This window comes from Cotesia typhae, unplaced genomic scaffold (assembly GCF_013202065.1).
Source record: "Cotesia typhae breed Kobodo isofemale line unplaced genomic scaffold, CoteBio_Ctyphae contig_5, whole genome shotgun sequence".
Lineage (NCBI taxonomy): Eukaryota > Metazoa > Arthropoda > Insecta > Hymenoptera > Braconidae > Cotesia > Cotesia typhae.
Genome location: NW_027423757.1, coordinates 4,450,428 through 4,469,507, shown reverse-complemented (window position 1 = coordinate 4,469,507; position 19,080 = coordinate 4,450,428). Strand labels below are relative to the sequence as shown.

At 29.9% G+C, this 19,080-nt stretch overlaps 5 protein-coding genes across 5 annotated transcripts; 1 reads left to right on the top strand and 4 right to left on the bottom strand.

Annotated features, from left to right (window-relative positions):
* Nucleotides 1–22: 22 nt before the first annotated feature.
* On the bottom strand, nucleotides 23–4,005 carry LOC141530614 (uncharacterized). The gene is made up of 6 exons (XM_074247813.1): nucleotides 3,819–4,005; nucleotides 2,987–3,549; nucleotides 1,331–2,832; nucleotides 815–1,255; nucleotides 541–725; nucleotides 23–458 (listed from the first exon to the last, which is right to left on the bottom strand). The coding sequence occupies exons 2-6, from the start codon at nucleotides 3,538–3,540 to the stop codon at nucleotides 210–212; spliced, it is 2,931 nt and encodes a 976-aa protein (XP_074103914.1). The 5' UTR covers nucleotides 3,541–3,549; nucleotides 3,819–4,005; the 3' UTR covers nucleotides 23–209.
* Nucleotides 4,006–4,764: 759 nt separating this feature from the next.
* LOC141530296 (uncharacterized) lies at nucleotides 4,765–9,159 on the bottom strand. The gene is made up of 12 exons (XM_074247321.1): nucleotides 8,790–9,159; nucleotides 8,578–8,708; nucleotides 8,257–8,462; nucleotides 7,985–8,170; nucleotides 7,843–7,912; nucleotides 7,219–7,404; nucleotides 6,260–6,497; nucleotides 6,055–6,185; nucleotides 5,785–5,990; nucleotides 5,527–5,712; nucleotides 5,377–5,446; nucleotides 4,765–5,170 (listed from the first exon to the last, which is right to left on the bottom strand). Exons 1-12 carry the CDS (start codon nucleotides 8,998–9,000, stop codon nucleotides 4,973–4,975), a joined length of 2,019 nt encoding a protein of 672 aa, XP_074103422.1. The 5' UTR covers nucleotides 9,001–9,159; the 3' UTR covers nucleotides 4,765–4,972.
* Nucleotides 9,160–9,303: 144 nt separating this feature from the next.
* Nucleotides 9,304–14,143, top strand: LOC141530963 (glutamate receptor ionotropic, delta-2). The gene is made up of 10 exons (XM_074248365.1): nucleotides 9,304–10,568; nucleotides 10,785–10,969; nucleotides 11,043–11,227; nucleotides 11,647–11,878; nucleotides 11,959–12,128; nucleotides 12,480–12,647; nucleotides 12,726–12,949; nucleotides 13,049–13,251; nucleotides 13,330–13,595; nucleotides 13,684–14,143. The coding sequence occupies exons 1-10, from the start codon at nucleotides 10,409–10,411 to the stop codon at nucleotides 14,141–14,143; spliced, it is 2,253 nt and encodes a 750-aa protein (XP_074104466.1). The 5' UTR covers nucleotides 9,304–10,408.
* An 83-nt stretch (nucleotides 14,144–14,226) lies between these two features.
* On the bottom strand, nucleotides 14,227–15,372 carry LOC141530969 (uncharacterized). Its single transcript, XM_074248372.1, has 3 exons — nucleotides 14,699–15,372; nucleotides 14,542–14,640; nucleotides 14,227–14,479 (listed from the first exon to the last, which is right to left on the bottom strand). The coding sequence occupies exons 1-3, from the start codon at nucleotides 14,785–14,787 to the stop codon at nucleotides 14,227–14,229; spliced, it is 441 nt and encodes a 146-aa protein (XP_074104473.1). The 5' UTR covers nucleotides 14,788–15,372.
* Nucleotides 15,373–15,469: 97 nt separating this feature from the next.
* On the bottom strand, nucleotides 15,470–18,802 carry LOC141530962 (nucleolar protein 14 homolog). Its single transcript, XM_074248364.1, is given in 4 exon segments — nucleotides 15,470–15,842; nucleotides 15,924–17,534; nucleotides 17,536–18,369; nucleotides 18,647–18,802. Coding segments are annotated over 3 exon segments (2,688 nt in total). The 5' UTR covers nucleotides 18,360–18,369; nucleotides 18,647–18,802; the 3' UTR covers nucleotides 15,470–15,589.
* Between the last annotated feature and the right edge of the window lie 278 nt (nucleotides 18,803–19,080).

Here is a 19,080-nt window from a genome sequence, read left to right as displayed (position 1 = left end):
AATTAAATAAATGCTATAGATATTTTGATTATTAATATTTAAAAAAATTTTAATTTATTATTAATTTTTGATAACATATATTTTTGACAAATTAGAAAAATGTTTAATATTTTTTAAATCTTGTTAATGTAATAATTATTCTATACAGTTATTTGATTTATATTTAATTGCTGTGTCAACAGCAATTCAACAATGTTGGATTCATTTATTTATTGTTTTTCTCGTTTCTTCTGAGCTCTTTTATTACCGAAACATTGGATAATTTTATTAATAGCGTTTTTATGCTCGAAAATAGCTACTAACTGTGACCTGGCTTCAGTCATACCCTCGCTTATTAAATGACTACGCTGCATATTTCCTTTGATTAATTCATTAACCCGCTCCAAGTCGTCATCGTGCCTTGGTTTCGGTTGTTGAGATTCCAGCATACACAATGTTGTTTTTAATTTATCATGGACCTTTAATCACCGAATAAATAACAAATAATTATTATTAAATTAATTTTCAATTCATAAATAAAAAAAGTGATTAAATACTAACCTGCTTTTCAAGTTCTGCCAAATCTTCCATTTGAGCAGTCAACTGATAAATTTTCCAACCATGAAGTCTTTGTAATACATATTTTTGTTGGGCTATATCAGCAACAGACTGTAATCTCTCTTCTCGCGGCCTCACATCACTAGGTCTTCGATAATGATTTAGCCTACAATTTTTCCAGGAAGGATCTTGACAAAAAAATAAAAATTTAATTAATCAATTAATTAACTATTAATTAATACTTTTAACTATTCTATTTAATATTAAAGAAAATTACCGATTAAACTTGACGTGGGCCGTGTCTTTTTAATCACAGTCGAAGTCGTAACATTTCTATCCTGTTGAGAGTTTAAATTTTGTTTTTTATCCACACCAAATCTATCTTTGATATCCTCTCTTGCATCTCGTTTAAACTTTTCTTCACTAATAAATTGCATGTCTTCTTCGGAGCACCTTGGCTCGGTCAGCTCGTTACCAGTTAGCTGTTGTTTACGTGGTTTTTTTCTGGGAGACATTTCCATCGTTTGATTCATCGGGATTCTAGACTGCTCAGGCTCTTCGTCCAACCCCGGCGAAGAGGTAGCCGATACAGTCGTTGAGCCAGAGCTGTCACGGGCTCCGTCTCGCTCCCGTCGTGGAGACATAGGTGGACTCGAATTAGGAGGTGCCGTTACTAGAGGTAAAGCCGTTAACATTGGGACTAAATTTTTAACAGCACCTAAAAATAAATTTATTAAATTAATAAAGTTGAATTTTTCTAATCAATAACAAAATATATAAATAAAAAATAAACCTTTAGCGGGAGAATTATCGTGATCACGTTTTCTCAGTATGCTTGGACGTGGAGAAGCATTCGGTTTTCCATGATTTTCTTCGTGACTACTCGGCTCGACGATAAGCCTCACTGGCTGAACAGTTCCTTGACGATATTGAGTGTATAGTGAAGATTGAGGTACAGATTGAGGAGTTGGTGAATTATGACTACTATTATTGTTACTATTAATAATAATAGTAGCGGTAGATGCTGGTGTACCGGTAACAATTGATGCGGCTGTCGTGATTGTTGAAATATTAGAGGTAGTACCCACAACATTTGCCTGTGCGACTCTCAAAGTTGTTGGTTGTCCAGTAGATTTTATTTGAACCGCTTGAGCGATAGCTTGACCTGCTACCAAGGGTTTTACTGGAGCGGGAATTGTCCGAGTTGTCGTGATAGGCAACTGATGTAGTGTTATTCTTGGCCCAGATGGAGGCGTTGAGGGTGTAACTCTTGCAATATTAGATGGATTCGTTGTAGCGGCAATTATTCGCGAGACGGTATTGATATTTGATAAAGAAGTTATTGTTTGTACGACCCTTGTACCAGGAGGATGCGACTGTCCAGGTTGTTGTACTTGTTGGGAAGGAATTACAACGCGATTAAAACTTGCAGTTGTTACTCCAGATGTTGGATTCGGCGGTCTACCAATCGTTGGTTGTATTGCTACGGGAGTTGTATTAGTTATCCGACTAGCGGTTCCTACAGGTGCTGTCAATGTAACGCGATTGGTAGCTATGGTGGTGATAGGCCGAGTAGGCTGTTGTTGCTGTTGCTGCTGCTGACTTATTTGAATTGTTTGAGGTGTATGACGTATCGCTGCTTGAACAGCTGTCGTGGTATTGACTATTTGTGCTCCAACAGGCCGTGGTTGTGCCACAGGTATCCGTGTAATTGCACTATTAGATTGTAAAACCGGAGTCAACAGTCTTGAAGGAGTTCCTGGAGTTACACTGGCTACTACTGTAGTTTGGATTGGTCGTGCTTGAGCTGGTGCTACCAGCCGCTGTTGTTGTGGTGATGGTGGTTGTTGTTGTTGTTGTTGTTGTTGTTGTTGTTGTTGTTGTTGTTGCTGTTGTTGCTGTTGCTGTTGCTGCTGTTGTTGTTGTTGTTGTTGTTGTTGCTGTTGCTGCTGCTGCTGCTGCTGCTGCTGCTGCTGCTGCTGCTGCTGCTGCTGCTGCTGCTGCTGTTGTTGTTGTTGTTGTTGTTGTTGTTGTTGTTGTTGTTGTTGTTGTTGTTGTTGTTGTTGTTGTTGTTGTTGTTGTTGTTGTTGTTGTTGTTGTTGTTGTTGTTGTTGTTGTTGTTGTTGTTGTTGTTGTTGTTGTTGTTGTTGTTGTTGTTGCTGTTGGCCACTATAAACAGCGTTAGGTGGTCGTGCTGTTACGCGATTTACTGGTGGTACTGGAAGTCTTTGAGGTTGCGTATGCGTCATTGGTGCTTTTGGTAGCCACTGAGTATTTGTAACAGCCGCTGTTACTCTAAAAAAATTAATTAAAAAAATTTAGAATATAAAATTTTACAGGAATCTTTTCAAAAAATTATTAAAATTTTTTTTCTTGTTATGAATTTGATAGAAAATGTTATTATAAGAAATAGTTGTAATTAAAAGCTCAACTAAAGTTTATAACTCACCCGACTCTTGAAATCGGAACAACAGATGGACCAGTACTAGCTCTAACGATTGGTGTAGCCACAGTAGACCTAGGTGCTGAAATATTAGCAACTGCTGCTGGTCCACGAGGAACATGATACGTAGCTGGGATGGTTGTAACAACTTGTTGGGTAGTTTGCTGAGGCTGAGAAGATTGGATTTGCATTTGCGGTTGGCCTTGCCGATCAACAGTGAGTGTCGAAGGTACAGTTATTCGTAAAGTTGAGCCAACCGGAGGAAAATTTGGTGGTATTTTTCCAGGCTCGCTGGTTGACGGCGCGGTTTGCACGACAGACTTTATCAATGGTAATTTTTGATTTAAATCTAGCGATATCGATTTACCGACGATTGCCGCACTTGTATTTACGACATTCTGGGTCGACTGAATTGTTTGTACCGAGCTCTGGACAATAGTTTGCACTGTCTGTAGGCCTTGGACATTTTGTAAAGTCGTTAAATTATGCGGTACACTTTGGACATTTGTTTCGGATAACCGTTTATCCCCAGTTGATTCTCCTGGATTCGGTGTATTCATTTTTGAGTTCTAAATTTCAGAAAAAATATTTATAGTTATAATTTATTGAGAAAGCATTTAAATAGAAACTTAGTAAATTTTTTTAGGTTACAGTGTATAAATATTACCGCTCAAATGTAAAATATAAATTTATTTTGGAAATTAAATTGATTTTTAGTTGTAAATAAAAAAATATTATATCAATTAATTATTTTTAGATTGTTATTTGTTATATCTAATTGATAAATAGTACGTTTAAAATTACAGTTAGTACCACGTAAATAACAACAGATATTTACCAGTATTTTAAAAAACAATTCAAAATATTAATTAATCACGTGCAATAAATACACTGTTGCATACTTGATGTATTTATAAAATTTATTTTTTTTGATAAACACACTTTTAAAACAAAGGGACACAATTTAATCATTCGTATGTAATTTAACGAAAGCTGGCTCCGTTGTGACAACGATACCTGATTATTGTTGGAGGCAACTTTATTATTATGATTATTGAAATAATAATAACAATGATAATAATAATGGCGATATTAACAAGAAAAAAAAGTAATTTAAAACTGTGCGTTGGTGATGGGAGCAAAGAAAATATGGCAGCATCGCTTAATTTTTGACAAAGATATTTACTAACAGATGGCGCCACAGCGTCATTTCTGAACCGCGTGCTTAAGTAATAACTTAAATTTTCATTGATAGTGAAAAGGAGCGTAATAATCAAACTTGTAACAAATTGAATAAATAATAAAACTTATTTTTATGAAATGAATAATTATATGCAAGCATGTCAGGTGATTACAATTACTTAAAATGTTAATTAATGGAAGTCAAAAGTTCTTGACCTTAATTTTGTTACATAAGTTATGTGAACAAAAAATATCCGTTGTGTAATTTTAACATTTATGAAAATCAAGAGTGCTTGAATAAAATGCTGATTAAATAAACAATTATACGAAAATACAATTCAAGTAATGCATATCATATATAAGCATATTTAAATAACACTGAAGTTGACAGATATTAAAAATTTTTTTGGAATTTTATAGCAATTAAATTATTGAAAAAAAATTTTATTAAAAAGTTTCACATGTGAAAATTAATAAAAATTACAAGTAAAAATTTTTAGAAGCATTTTCTTATTGTAATTAATTTGTTAAAAAAATTTTTTAAATTAACAGCTGACCGCTAACTTCAGTATTATATATTTAAAGAAAAAATTCAACCATAATTTTGATTATAGTAATTATAATTATAATTTATTTATTAGATAAAATATACAACAAAAAATCTTGATGAATTAACTAAAATTAAAATTCGTCATTGATAATTATAAGATTAATAAGTTTAATAAGTTTAACATGAATGAAATTACAAAATAAATATTAAAGTGAATAATAACTAGCGCATTTTGTTTAATGACTATGTGTAAAGTAATTCTAGTTTTTTGATAAACATGAATATATCGGATGTGTTCCGTCGCCTTTTCTTTCAACAACGCGCTTTATATGTTCTGGAGATACAGTTCGCAAATCGTATGCCCATCCTATTTTCGCAAATAAATCAATCCAGCAGGTCGTCGTATTGAATAACACACTTTTGAACTCAGCTGCCTTGTAATCCCACGGGAAGACATGCTGTGAATCATTATTCGAATTTAAGGTATGATTATATTTATAATATAAATAGGGCATGTAAAAAGAATCCAGAAATTTTATTTTTCAAATAATTTTAGAATTTCGTCTTTGAATTTTAGAAGTTCATTTAAAATATTTTTTCAGAAAATGATGAGCATTTTAAACTAAAACTAAAAGTAATAGAAGTAAGAAAAAATAATTCTCACATGGTATGAGTGCTGGCCTTCTCCTCCAGAGACATAACTTACAAGTAAATTTTCTGCCGGTGCTATGTTCCTAAAAAAAAAAATTAAGATTTATTCACACGAGTCTTTATTACTGTACATTTATGTAAATTAATCTTCAATGTTAATTACTTGTCATAGGGGCGGTATCCAAACATATGAGCGAAGCTATTGACAGACCAAGTGAAATTCAAGCTCCATGGATAACGCATGAATACTTGAGTGATGAATGACCATTTGAAACTTTGATTGAAGAAGTAAATTGGTATAAAGACCGGGATTATCATGTTGAAAAGTAGCTTCATCTTCATGTGATGTCTGAAATGCAAAACAACATTAAAAAATTGAATGATTTGGTAAGATGTAAGAAAAAAATATGTAAAGAAATACCTGTCGAAGAATTGAACAACTGGATCATTGAGAATGTCGCTCATATCAATTTGATTTCCTTTTTCAATAACTTCTGGCCGTTTCTTTAACATCAGCCAGCCGACATGACTGAACCAGAAACCATGTTTGCTGTCATGAGGGTCTGCAGGAGTTTCTGTGTACTTGTGATGAACTCGGTGATCTCTGACCCAATCAAATATTTTATTCTGCGAAAGCAATTGTCAGATTTATTAATTGAATTTAATAATCATGTCATATAGTTGAGCGTACCTGCCCAGCAGTATAAAACAGGATGGCCAGAATAATTCTTAGTGGCGTTTTTGCTTTGTAAGCCCGATGAGTCCACAGCCGATGAGCACCACCCGTTACTCCGATTCCTCCCATCGTTCCCACAACAATCCCTTTGAATTAATATTTCCATCAATAATTGATTTTACAATCAATATTATGATATAATAATAATATTAATACTTACCCCAAACTGTTAAAATTTTATACTTCCAATACGGATAAGCAAACAGGTAATACAAAGCCATAACATGTAAAAATGTTATAATTATCACATTGCTCCAAACTACTTCTGTTTCAAATTCATACCAACGCTTTTTTGTTAATTCTTTTTTATTTTCAAGAAATTCTTCACTTTCATTTTGCTTTATGTTTTCTTCTTTGTCAGGACGTCGGTACAAGGTTGTAAAATTAGGTGGCATTTTTGTTTAAAAATTAAAAAATAACCAAGTCCAAAATTATCACTATTTTATATTTTCGGAATTTTAATTTTAGATGATAAATTTATGCAGTAAAATAGTCATTGTGAAAAATTATTTTTTTTCAGCGCTTATTAATGTTAAGAAGACAAAATATCAATAAAAAAAATTTAATTATTGAACCAGTCGAACGCTTATTAGAAATTTTAAGTTTTGTCCGTTTTTCGATTTAACACTTGGAGTTCTCCTGGATTGAACGGAACAAAACTAAAACTTACAATGAATTTCGTGAGTCATTGACACGAATATATATAACTTTAAGGAGGATTGGAGATGGCAAATATTTGATTACTGATTATTATGCGGTGGTAAGTGAAATTTGAACTTGTAAATAATATATAAGTAAGGCCATTGTTTATTGTTATTTTTAATTTATATGAATTATTAGAAACTAATGATACATTGTAGCACGTGTAACGCCACTTCTTTAATCGTTTTTCTCTTTACATTTATTCATAACGATATTATTAAACCACAGAACAATGTCAATGACACTAGAGTTCATTGCATTGTTTCCATTTGCATAATCAATTAAAGAAATTTTATAATCAACTTTCCTTGTTTACAACATATTTCATTTTTTTAGTTGTAGAAAAAAAAAACTACTTTATAAAATGAATTTGTTATTTATTTTTTTTCTGTTGTAAAATTTTTATTTTATTGTTCAACTGGTGTGATAAATTGGGTGTGTTCCGTCTCCTCTTCTTTGAACTGTGCGTTTTATGTGTTCCGGAGATACAGTTCGTAAATCATATGCCCAACCAATTTGAGCGAACATGTCAATCCAACAGGTCGTTGCATTGAAGAAAACACTTTTGAATTCAGATGCTTTATAGTCCCACGGGAAGACATGCTGTAAATAGCAAGTGTCAATAAGACATGGATGTATGTGTCAGATTACAAGAATTTAAAGTTTTTCAAAACTACACTGAGAGAAAAAAATTCTACCATTAAGAAAATTTTTTGAAAGAACGTCATATTAATTTGAGTAAAAAAATTCTTTAACTGACAAATTTTTAAGTAAATTTGATTTGATTCAAGAATTGTTCGTCTAGATTGAAGACAATAAAACTCTTCAAAATTATTTTCTTAGTTCAAGAATTTTTCTCTTGAATCAGGATGATTTTTTTTTTTTTATAGTATATTTAATTCAAAATATTGATATTCTTTTTTCAAAAAATCAATAAATTTAAATGGTTAAATTATTTAAATTTTTGAGCTAAGAAATTTTTTTTCTACACAGCAATTTTTCTTTCTCTCATTGTCTAAGTAAAATAAAAAAAATTTTTACGTGAAAAGAATGGCTCCCTTCTCCAGCAGCAACAAAGCTCACCCACATATTTTCCGCCGGCGTGATAGATCTAAAAATAAAAAGGATTGATTCTATAACTAATAAGTTAAAAAAAAAACGTATAGCATGACATAATAATTACTTGTCATAAGTATGATAACCAAACATGTGAGCAAAACTGTTGACGGCCCAAGTGGCATTTAAAATGATGGGATAACGGATTAATCCTTGCGATATGAATGACCATTTTAAGCTTTGATCGAAGAAATAGTAAGGTATAAAAGTTGGAACCACAAAAGTAAAAAGTGTGTTGAGCAACAAATAATTTCTGTACCAAATAAAAAAATTAATAAATTATTTTTTTTAAAATCACTGTATATAGTTTTACGAAAAGAAAAGCCGTTGTGATAGTACTCATCAAAGAATTGGACGACTGGATCATTGATAACGTCACTCATGTCAATTTCTTTTCCAAATTTTCGTACTTCTGGACGTTTCTTCATCATCAGCCACCCGACGTGGCTAAACCAGAAGCCGCGATTTGTATCATGAGGATCAGCAGGCGTGTCTGTATATTTGTGATGGACCCTGTGATCTCTGACCCAATTATAAATTCTGTTCTGGAAAGTAAATAATAAAATTTGATTGTAACACTTTTAAATAGAACCTTGAAAGTAATTTTTAATTTTTTTCGGGTATCATATAATATAATGAAAATGATTAATATTGAATTACCTGTCCAGCAATGTAGTATAAAGTTGCCAAAATAATTCTAAGTGGAACATTAGCTTTGTATGCTCGATGAGTCCACAATCGATGTACGCCACCAGTTACTCCTATTCCTGACATAAATCCAACAACAATTCCTATTAAAAATTACACAGATTATTTTAATTTTCACGAAATATTCAGATGTAATTTTAGTGTAGAATGGTTATTGTAATTACCCCATACAGTTAAAATTTTATGATCTAAATATGGAAAGGTAATAGTGTAATACAGCCCTAGTACATGGATAATTATAATAAAAATAGCATTGTTCCAAAGTATTTTTGTTTCAAATTCATACCAGCGCTTTTTTTTCAACTCTCCTTTTATTAATCTTACTTCATATTTTTCTTCAGGCTGTGATTGTAATGTAATCGATTCAGAATACATTGCAAATTACTTTGTAACTTTATTTAGTAAAAATTTATATCAAAATTTTAACCAGATGCACTAATTTTCTTACTACTTTTATCATGGCCAGCCATTGTAATATTTCTTTATCATATGTAGTATGCAAGGAGTGAAAAAGTCTTTTACAATCGACAATTATAAACAATCACACAGTAAAATTCTCATTAACAATAAAGCCCCGCGTACTTATTTTCAAGATTATATAGCCGAAATGCCATAAACGTGTCAAATTATCATTAATAAATATTGTGATTTATTAAACAAATAAACAAATTTTCACTTTCCGGTAACCATTAAAACTGCCATTGTCTTCTGTGACACAACAAATTTTTTTAGGATCATAACAATGATTAATGTGCGCTTCCTTGTACGTCATATTTGTTTTAAATGAACAATGTATACAATGGGACTTAATTTTAAATTAAAGAGAATAAAAAAAATTGCATTCACTAACTTTGAAGTTTTATGGGAAGACATTATACTTTAATATATGGGTGTAAATTTTCCAAACCTATGGATAAAACAAGCAGAATAAAAAAAATGTTAATTTTCCACCTAGATATGTCCAAAAATAGGTTTGACCCGACTTATAAATAATTACCAAAATAATTAACAGTCCTGTAATTTTTTAATAATTTATTACTTCACTAAATAACTTTTAATTTGTTACTCTTGGGTTATATTACATAACGTTGAAAAAGTCTGCTAAAATACGATTGGACTATTTTAAAAGTATTAATACTTGTAAACAATGAACTTACTATTAATTATTAATTAACTTTAACATTCGGGGCTTCATTCTTCAATTCATTTAAATTGTTTGTACAATTTATTCATTCATTGACATTTACACATTTCAACTTATTCTACGTGTTTGTAAAATTATTGTATAATACTTAATCGTCATTAGAATATACGCGATTTATAAGATTATTTTCTTTTATGTAATTACAATTCAAATATTTAAATTTCCTTTTTATAATAAAATAAGAAACATCATAGCCCACAAAACTTTTAGTTTATTTTTATTTTTTTTTATTATTATTATTATGGCAACTAATTATTAAAGAAGATGATAGGTCATAACTCACTTGTGAAATTAGTTCCAATCGATTTTACTATCTACCTAGTTAATCAATGTGTCCATCATACTTATAATAGCCGCAATTTTCATAAAAAACCAATTCAATTTGTTGTAAAAGTCAAGAATGAGAAATATAACATTTCACGTATATCCGAATTTATTTTTAACATTTAACAAACTGCACGCGAACATTAAGCTTACTTTAATCTTTTATTTTCAATCACTAATAAGTATACATGATAATAGAAGAAATAGAGTTTTGAAATATATCATTGAACTATTTTAGCACAATAAAAGCACAATATGTTTAATACTGCAGTATTATTTTTTTTATTGTGTCTCTTCAACCCAGCACCTGGATATGAACCACCGTCACCCTTGACACTGGAATTAATTCTTGAGATTTCTAAATGGCGTTCATGGAAACAAATTGTTATTTTCGATGATTTATCTCCAAGAAATCGTAAGCATAAAATTTAAATTAATAGTCTGGATAATTTATCCAAAGAAAAATTAAATGAAAATATTTTATTAGTTTGATAATTACTATTGCTAATTGTTTTAAAAAAATTTAAATAATTTATGGCAAGATTAAATTATACAGGATTTTTTAGTATCGTAAATTATCGAGGAAAGTAATTTGATGACGCACGTGACAATAAGTTTTATTTTATTCAAGACGCTGTAATGACATACATACGACCTTTGATTCAGTGTTTGAGTCAAGAGGGAATAAGTGTATCAATTCAATCAGCAAACAATCCAAAATTACCAGAAGCGCTACAAATAAATTTATATCGTATAGGCGCTATTGTATTACTTGACAGTATTAACAATACCTCTTCTGACAATGTATTGAAAGTGGTATGACTAATAAATCATTCATCTATTTGTATAAAACTTGATTTAAAATTTTAATTGATTATATTTTTTGAAGGCTTCTGCTAAAAGATTATTTGATTATTATGTATCGTGGTTGTTAATAGCATCGAGACCTGAAGATATATCAATAGATACTCGTCTTCGTAATCTTACAATTGGTATTAATACCGACGTTATTGTCGCAACGTCTGTTTATTCAAATTCTAATCAACGTGAATTGTCAAAACTTTATATAAACAAGTATGTATTATTGAGAGAAAAAATTTATTTGAAAACAAATGGGCATTGTTGTGATAAGAAATTATTTTGTTTCAAATTTTCAACAATTTTATTTTTTAGCTGAAGAAATAAAAATATTTCTCACAGTAACTTGGTTGTTGAAAAAAAGTTTTTCCAATTAAAAAAAAAAAAAAAAAGAATTTCAATTTTTTTTTTTTTTTTTGTCAAAACTAAAAAACTTTTCTTCAACAAGAAAGTTACTGTGAGAAAAATTTTTATTTCTTCAACAAAAAATAAAATTGTTAGAAATTTTCAAAAATTAATTTCTTATTAGAATATTGCTCATTTTTGTCAAAAGAAATTTTTTCTCTCAGTATATTTAGTCTCAAAAATATTCTTTTTAATATAATTATAAATAACTAACTAGATTAAATTATTAGGACCTGCAGTTCACTCCGAAGTTATGTTGAAAGTTACAAATACAAAGATACAAAAATAAAAGAAGACATAAATGATAATGTAACAAAAAATCTCGATTATTCCCAAAAACAAAATTCAAGTGTATGTTTTTACGTAGTTCATATTTACAAAATAAGAATAATAGACAATTCTAGTCTTATTGTAGATTCTTTGGGATCATGGAATCCGGGTGAATTATTGCTAAAATTTCCAGTGAGTTGTAAAAATAAATCATAAATCTTTTTCTTTATAATGCAATATAATTATCGAAGCAATATTGTGATTAATAATAGGTGGATGTTGAATTGCGAAATAATTTTTATCATTTGCCACTTATAATTGGAATTCTAAATGGTACCAACGAAGATCAAAATGAAGAAAATTCATTGTATGAAGAACAAATGACAGAAGATCGTCCACTAAATGATTTTATAAATTTTCTAGCCAGCAATTTAAATGCTAGGTATTGAATATAAACACCATTATATTATACATAGGCCAGTTACTTATGTATACATTAAACTTGAAATTGAGTGTTAGTAAAAAACACAATTAAAAAAACAAAAAAAGTAATAAATTTGGTTACACGTGTACAATAACATCTTCTTACATAATAGGAAGTTTAACGTAAGGTCAAACTGAGTCATCAAAAGTTCATATCCTCAACATATTATCGTCAACACATTATCCTTAAGGAAAAAACTTTGATACGCGTATCAAAGTTGTTTCCTTAACTTATTTTTAAGACTCCAAAAATTATTTTTAGTAATTAAGCGAATTTTATTTTGCAATTTAATTTCTTATTTTTTTTTAGTTTAGAAACAGTAATGCATGAAAAAGTAGGAGTACTTACCAATAAAGCTTGGACTCATCTTCTTGGAGATGTTAACAATGGCATCGTAGATATTGGTCTTGGGTACATCACGGTTAATGATGAGCGACGTCGTGATATGTGTTTTTCACATCCTCTTATACGTTATACGTATGTATTTGAAATAATTATTATTCTTATTAATCTACAAAAGAAATTTAAATTAATTTTAATTATTCAATTAAATAGAAGAAATATTTACATACGACCACCGGAATCAGGATTCATGCGAGATATTTTTCTTCAGCCGTTCAATAATCGTCTTCTGCTCTGTGTTGCATTCGTTCATGTTCTGATAATCGTTACTATTAGTCTCATAAATTACATTACGCGAAATGTTTTCCGTAATTGCGGAAGAACCACAACTTTTGGTGAAGCTACACTTTGGTGTACTGGTATAATGTGCATGCAAGGTATTAGACTTATTTAAAAGATTTTTTAATCACTGATAAAATTTTTTTAAATAAATTCTTTTTTTAATTTTTTTTTTATTAACTTACATATTTTCAAAGGAACACCATGGAAGCCGATGACTCTATCAGGAAAAATGGCACTATTAGCAAGTCTTACTTTTGCACTAGTTATGTACAATGCTTACGCAGGATTTATTACTTCAATATTATCTGTTCAAGCAACAGGTATCAAGACGCTTGAAGATTTATTGCAGAATAATTTTAAAGTTGGATATAGTGATCTTGATGATGAATTTATGAGAGTAATTTTATATTTTATATTTTATACTTGTACTTGACAAAATAATTTGAATATTTTCTAAAGCTAAGTACATTTTTAGAATACTAATGACACTAACTTAAGAAAATTGTATATAAATGCATTTAATACTCGTGAATCACGCATTGATACGAACCAAGGTCTTCAGAAAGCCGTCAAAGGTAGTTATGGTTTTTTTGCAAGCGCAACACTTGCCAGGAGAACACTTAGAACATCATTAATACAAGAGAGATGTTCTTTAAAAGAAATTGAAGTAGGACAAACATTTACAGTTGTTGCTTTACCCATGGAAAAATTTAGTCCTTATGAAAAAATCATTAACCTGAAGTAAATAATTAATTTTTTTTTTTTTTTTTTTTTTTTTTTTTGTAAATCATTCAATGTTAAATTAAAAATTTGTAAATTATATTTTTAGTATTTTACGGATGCTAGAACGTGGAGTTATTGACAGAATAAGCGACCGAATGTTACCTGACATGCCTAAGTGCCGGGACCTGACGACATTCCACAGTGCAAGAATAGCTGATGTTTACTCTGCTTTCATAATACTTGCAATTGGAATCGTGACAGCTGTTTGTATTGGCCTCGTCGAGCGGATTTGGAGCAGAAGACTGAAATTTAAAAACAAATTACGGCAAATTATTGATATTTACTTGAGAAAAAAGCGCACTTCTGAAGTTCATACCAACAAAAATAATCCAAAAGAATTTCTGAATGATTACATAAATAATATTAACTGTAACTTACATTTTAAAAATTATAAACGCCGATTGAGGCATTCATCGTCTCGAGTAAAAAAGTTCAACCCTAAAGTTAATTATGACTGTGACAAACAATTACAGACAAAGCAAATTATTTTTCCTTTTCGAAATTAAGATATCACAGTTTATTATTAAAAATACAGTAGTATAGTATAAAAATTAATAAAGTGTTAGTAAAAAAAATAAAAATCTTCAAATCAATCATAGGTACATTCAAGTTTAGCATTTATTTTGATACCATAGTCAGATTTTTCTTCTTCTTCATCATCTTCAAGAGCTGGTAATTCAATTACGTCTTTAAAACTGCGACATTCACGTAATATTCCAACATCACCACGGCATAGAATAGTACGAAAGTTTCTATCGTAACCAGCATACCACTCTTTCCAATAATTGTACAATTTTTCAGCACCAATATCTTCTTTCAATTCATTACATTTTTTTCTCAAACTAAATTAAAACTCACTAGTATCAATTTATTTTTAATTACAGCATTAAAAAAAAAAACTTACTTTTCTTCCCAAAGTTGATTAGCAGTGGAATCAATGAGAATAGATCCCGGATAATTTTCACCAATGAAACGATCACCATTTATTTCACGTAATCGATAACTGAAAAAAATTTTATTAGTTAAATAATATATAAAAAAATAAATATTAGTTGACTTACCGTATAAATGATTCATCGCATATTATGCTGAGAAGAACATGAATTTCAGTGTCATTGAGCCATCGGTCGGGCGGCATATTATCATGCATATCGATTAATGTTTTATTAATCTGTATAATTGATAAAATTTCACACGGAATTGTTAAACCATTAATAATATAAATATAAATTAATTGAGCAATACATAAAAAGAAAAAGAATAAACTATTTAAATTATGTGTCTACAGAATAATGCACAATATTTGCATTAAAAATGAATAAATTGAACAGAGCAATGACCTTATCGGCTATTGCGAGGCACAAGCCACATCGAACACATGCTGATGAAAATGGAACATCCTCAGCATCATTACTTGAAGTGTATATTATTTTTTGAACTATTCCAAATCTCAATAACCCGCAATTTTCATGACAACAGCTGTGGTCTTGGTTATTTTCTTCATTTTTTCCTGCAGGAATATCGGCTGATTTTTCTAGTATATTATCATCTTCAACAGCTTTTGATTTACACTTTAATTCTCCGTACGCTCTTGATTGATCGGCTAAATTATTTTTTATACCGATTGACTCTACTTGTATACAAAAAAGCAATAAAAATAAATAAATATACATTTTAATAAATAACTATGAATGTAAATAAACAAAAAAAAAAAAGACAATCATTATTCTGCGGTTCTCTAAATCATAATTTTTTTTAAGTAATGACTAAAATTAAAATATCAAAAATTAGTATCTAGTCATTATACAATTGCAATAGTTAATAAAACAAAATTCTTATTGCTAATAATTACAAAATATGTAATTTAAATTTATTAAATGCTAATTACAGGATATTTTACAATAAAAACAAAAAAAAAGACAAACATTGCAACGAAAGTAAATCAAACTGACTTATTTTCTCCGTTGCATTTTGTTAAGTTCACCCTGTTGTGTAGCAGCCTCACCGAAAATTTCTCTAACTTTACGTTTACGCTCTTGATCACTCTTAATCTGGTCCTTTATTTGGACCTTAGCTAAGAACGCAGCATCCCTCTTGAGTTCTCTTATAGCACCCTTTGTTTCTTTCTTTAATTTTAGAGCCAATTTCTCCTGTTCTGCTTTGTCTTCTCTCGACGATTTGGCTCTGAATTTCTTTACGTCGGATCTGAAAATAAAAAAAATAAATAAATAAATAAGCACATCTAAATAAATGAATAAAAAATAAAATAAATGAAATTGTACATACACTAATGTAACAAGTGGTTTCAAAAATTTAAACGGCTTGGGTCTCTTTTTTTCGAAGATCAAGTAATTCAGTTCATTATTTGCCAGTGACTTCAAATCATCAGAAACTTTCTGAACATGTTTTTTAACAGACTTTGGATAATTGTTCCACGGATTAGTTTCAACATCCAATAATTCAATAATAGGTTTAAAAATAATGTAAGCAATGTCTATTTCTTCCAGTTGACTCTTGAATTCACTTATTAAATTAATTGTCGTTATAAAAACACGTACTCTGTAGTCATCATCGAATTGTCTAGTCGCCAAATCATTTACTTTCATATGTTCACCATTGGCATTTAATTCTAAATCTTTTTGGCTCTTTTTGAGTATCAATAAATTTGATAATTCACCAGTTTGCTTGAATGGCGAAAATATTTTGGGTATACTTAGAGGCTTGATTGTCGCCAAAAATACAACTCCTCTCAAAAAATTAATCGCAGCAGGCAGAAACCTTTTGCTAAGCAATGTAAACTCTAATAAAAGAGTAACGATAAAAAGACCCTTTGAAATATCCGTGGCAGTTTTAACTTTACACCTTGTTAATATTTCCGACATGAAAAGAAAACAAGGTGTAACAATAGCATGATGAAAATCTGAGGTTGTAAACAGCAATGATATCACTTTAAACAAAATTAATGTATCCAACTTTGGATATATTTTTTCTTTTTCTTTAAATTCTTGGAATTTTTCTTTTAAAACAACTTTGACGCATGAGCCAGCATGTTTTGAATTAAATTGAGCTAAATCGTAAAGATACGGAACCAGTCTATCGCAAATCTGAAAACACCGTACAACATCTTCTGAATCCTTAACTCGCGCAATGTCCATCAAATATTGTAGCAAAAACTCGAAAACATTTGCCAATTTTTCACGATTATTTTCACCCAAAGAAATGTGATTACACTTGATGATCCGCTCTAGAATAACTGACTGATGATCAGGACTTTGAGCTCGTAATAACTTGTTTAATTCTTCGTAGCTTTTAGGTGCCGGATAAGTATGAGGTAATTCTTGGCGAACTTTTTCCTTCAATTTTTCTTGTGTGGCATCTTTTTTTTCTTCATTTTTACTTATATTTAATTTGTTCCCTGATAATTCTTTAGTTTCTCCATTCGTGATTTTTTCTACTTTGCCATTAACTTTATCTAGTGATTTATTCAATTTAGTTGGTATTTTTCCTTTTTTTTTTTCCTTTTCCTCCTCCTCTTCTTCTTCTTCTTCTTCTTCATCATCTTCACTAGAAGAGTCAGATGCTTTTAAGTCAGACAAATCATCTTCTTCGTCCTCATCATTATCATCATCATCTTCACCACCATCATCGTCATCGTCATCATCATCGTCAACATTTTCATTAAATTTACTTTTTTTATCATCTTTAGGCATTGATTTAAAGAAACTATCAACAATTTGACCATCTTTATCATAAGCCAGCATGTCGGAAGTAATATCTTCTATTTCAAAACCATCATCGTCGTCATCAACAGACCTATAATTATTACCCCCAGATTCATAATCAGCGAATCCTTGCATACGCTCCAGTCGATCTCGCTCCAATGCTTCCAATTTTTCTCTCTTGTCTAACAATTTCATGTTGACTCTTTAAGCGATCAGAAGGATTTCCCCGGCTCTCAAATCTCAACTCCTGGACAGTTCTATCAAAATCATCCGGTCTGGGCTTACTTACTTGCTCTTCTTCAGTCTTCTTAGAAGCAGCTAAAAGAGGTAAAAGTTCTTTCCACTGTGAATCCAATTGTTTAGTTTGTGAACGATTCTGTTCACTTATTCTTTGTTTCTCAGCTTTACGTTTTTTCGACTCATTAACCAATTGGGTGATTAAATCTGACCGGGAGATGGACTCCCTAGATTTCGACAGCATTCCACCACCAAAATGAGCTTCATTAACAAATTTTTTGTCTAAATATCCCTTTGTATTACGACCGTCATCATCATCGTCATCGTCATCACTCCTTGGGTCTTCAAACTTCTCAATTTCTTCCAAAGTCTGACCTCTATGAGTCAACACCTCGTCATCATTAAGATTAAAAATATTTTTCTTCTGTAATTTTAATTTTTCAGCAGTGAATCTCGCCATCGCTTTGTCTTCTTGACTCATTCCACGATCACGTTCTCCGATACGACTATCGATAGTTAAATTAGACTTATCTTTTTGTTGAAATTCCATAAGCAAAGTATGTTTACGTTTATTTATGGCCTTTGATCTTGCTATACCAGGTAGTCCTCGATCGGATTTTAATTTTTTTCCCAAAACCTTGTGCTTATCTCTGTTGATGTGAATTTCAAATGGATTAATTTTTTTCTTATTTTGAAGGTCCATTATTTTTTTTTTTAATGCCAACTCGGCCATATTTTTCTTCTTATTTTTAGTCTTAGCCATTTTTAATCAACTAAAAAAAAAATTATTAATTAAATTTTTTATATAGTAACCGTCAAGTATTTGTCACTATTGAAATAAAAAATATCTATAATTATTTTTAAATTAAAATTTTTCAAAAAAAAAAATAAAAATAAATGTGTAAATCATTTTCTCAATACAAGTCATAAATAAATATTTTTTATTCATAATATTTAATTATTTAATATATAATAACAAATGAAAAAAACATAACCTACAAAGATAATGATAATCCTATGTAAAAAAATTGTATTATTTATTATACTTACATTGATAAAAATATTTTCAATCTAAAGAAGTAATAAATAAAATATTTATAATTTAATTTAACGTTATAATTTACTTATATTCCCACGTGTTTAACTTAAAAACACAACAATAACTAACGACCTGCCATGTGATATTCCGCCATCTGTAACAGACTTTAACTGCATATTTATATCCATACATTTTTTACTACAAAGATTATCGATAACTACTTTATCGATACTTTTTATTACTCATTTATATACTTAAAAATTGTTAAATGATTTATAAAAAATTAAAAAGCTTACAAGTCTAACTTTTCAAAGATTTTACAAGTTCTTAATAAATTTAAGGTCAATTTATTTCTCAACTTTAAAACGTTCAGTGATTGCTCTACTCTAATTCAAGTTTGCTTAATTAAAAATGATTTGGGATTAATGATCTTAAAATAGCCGAG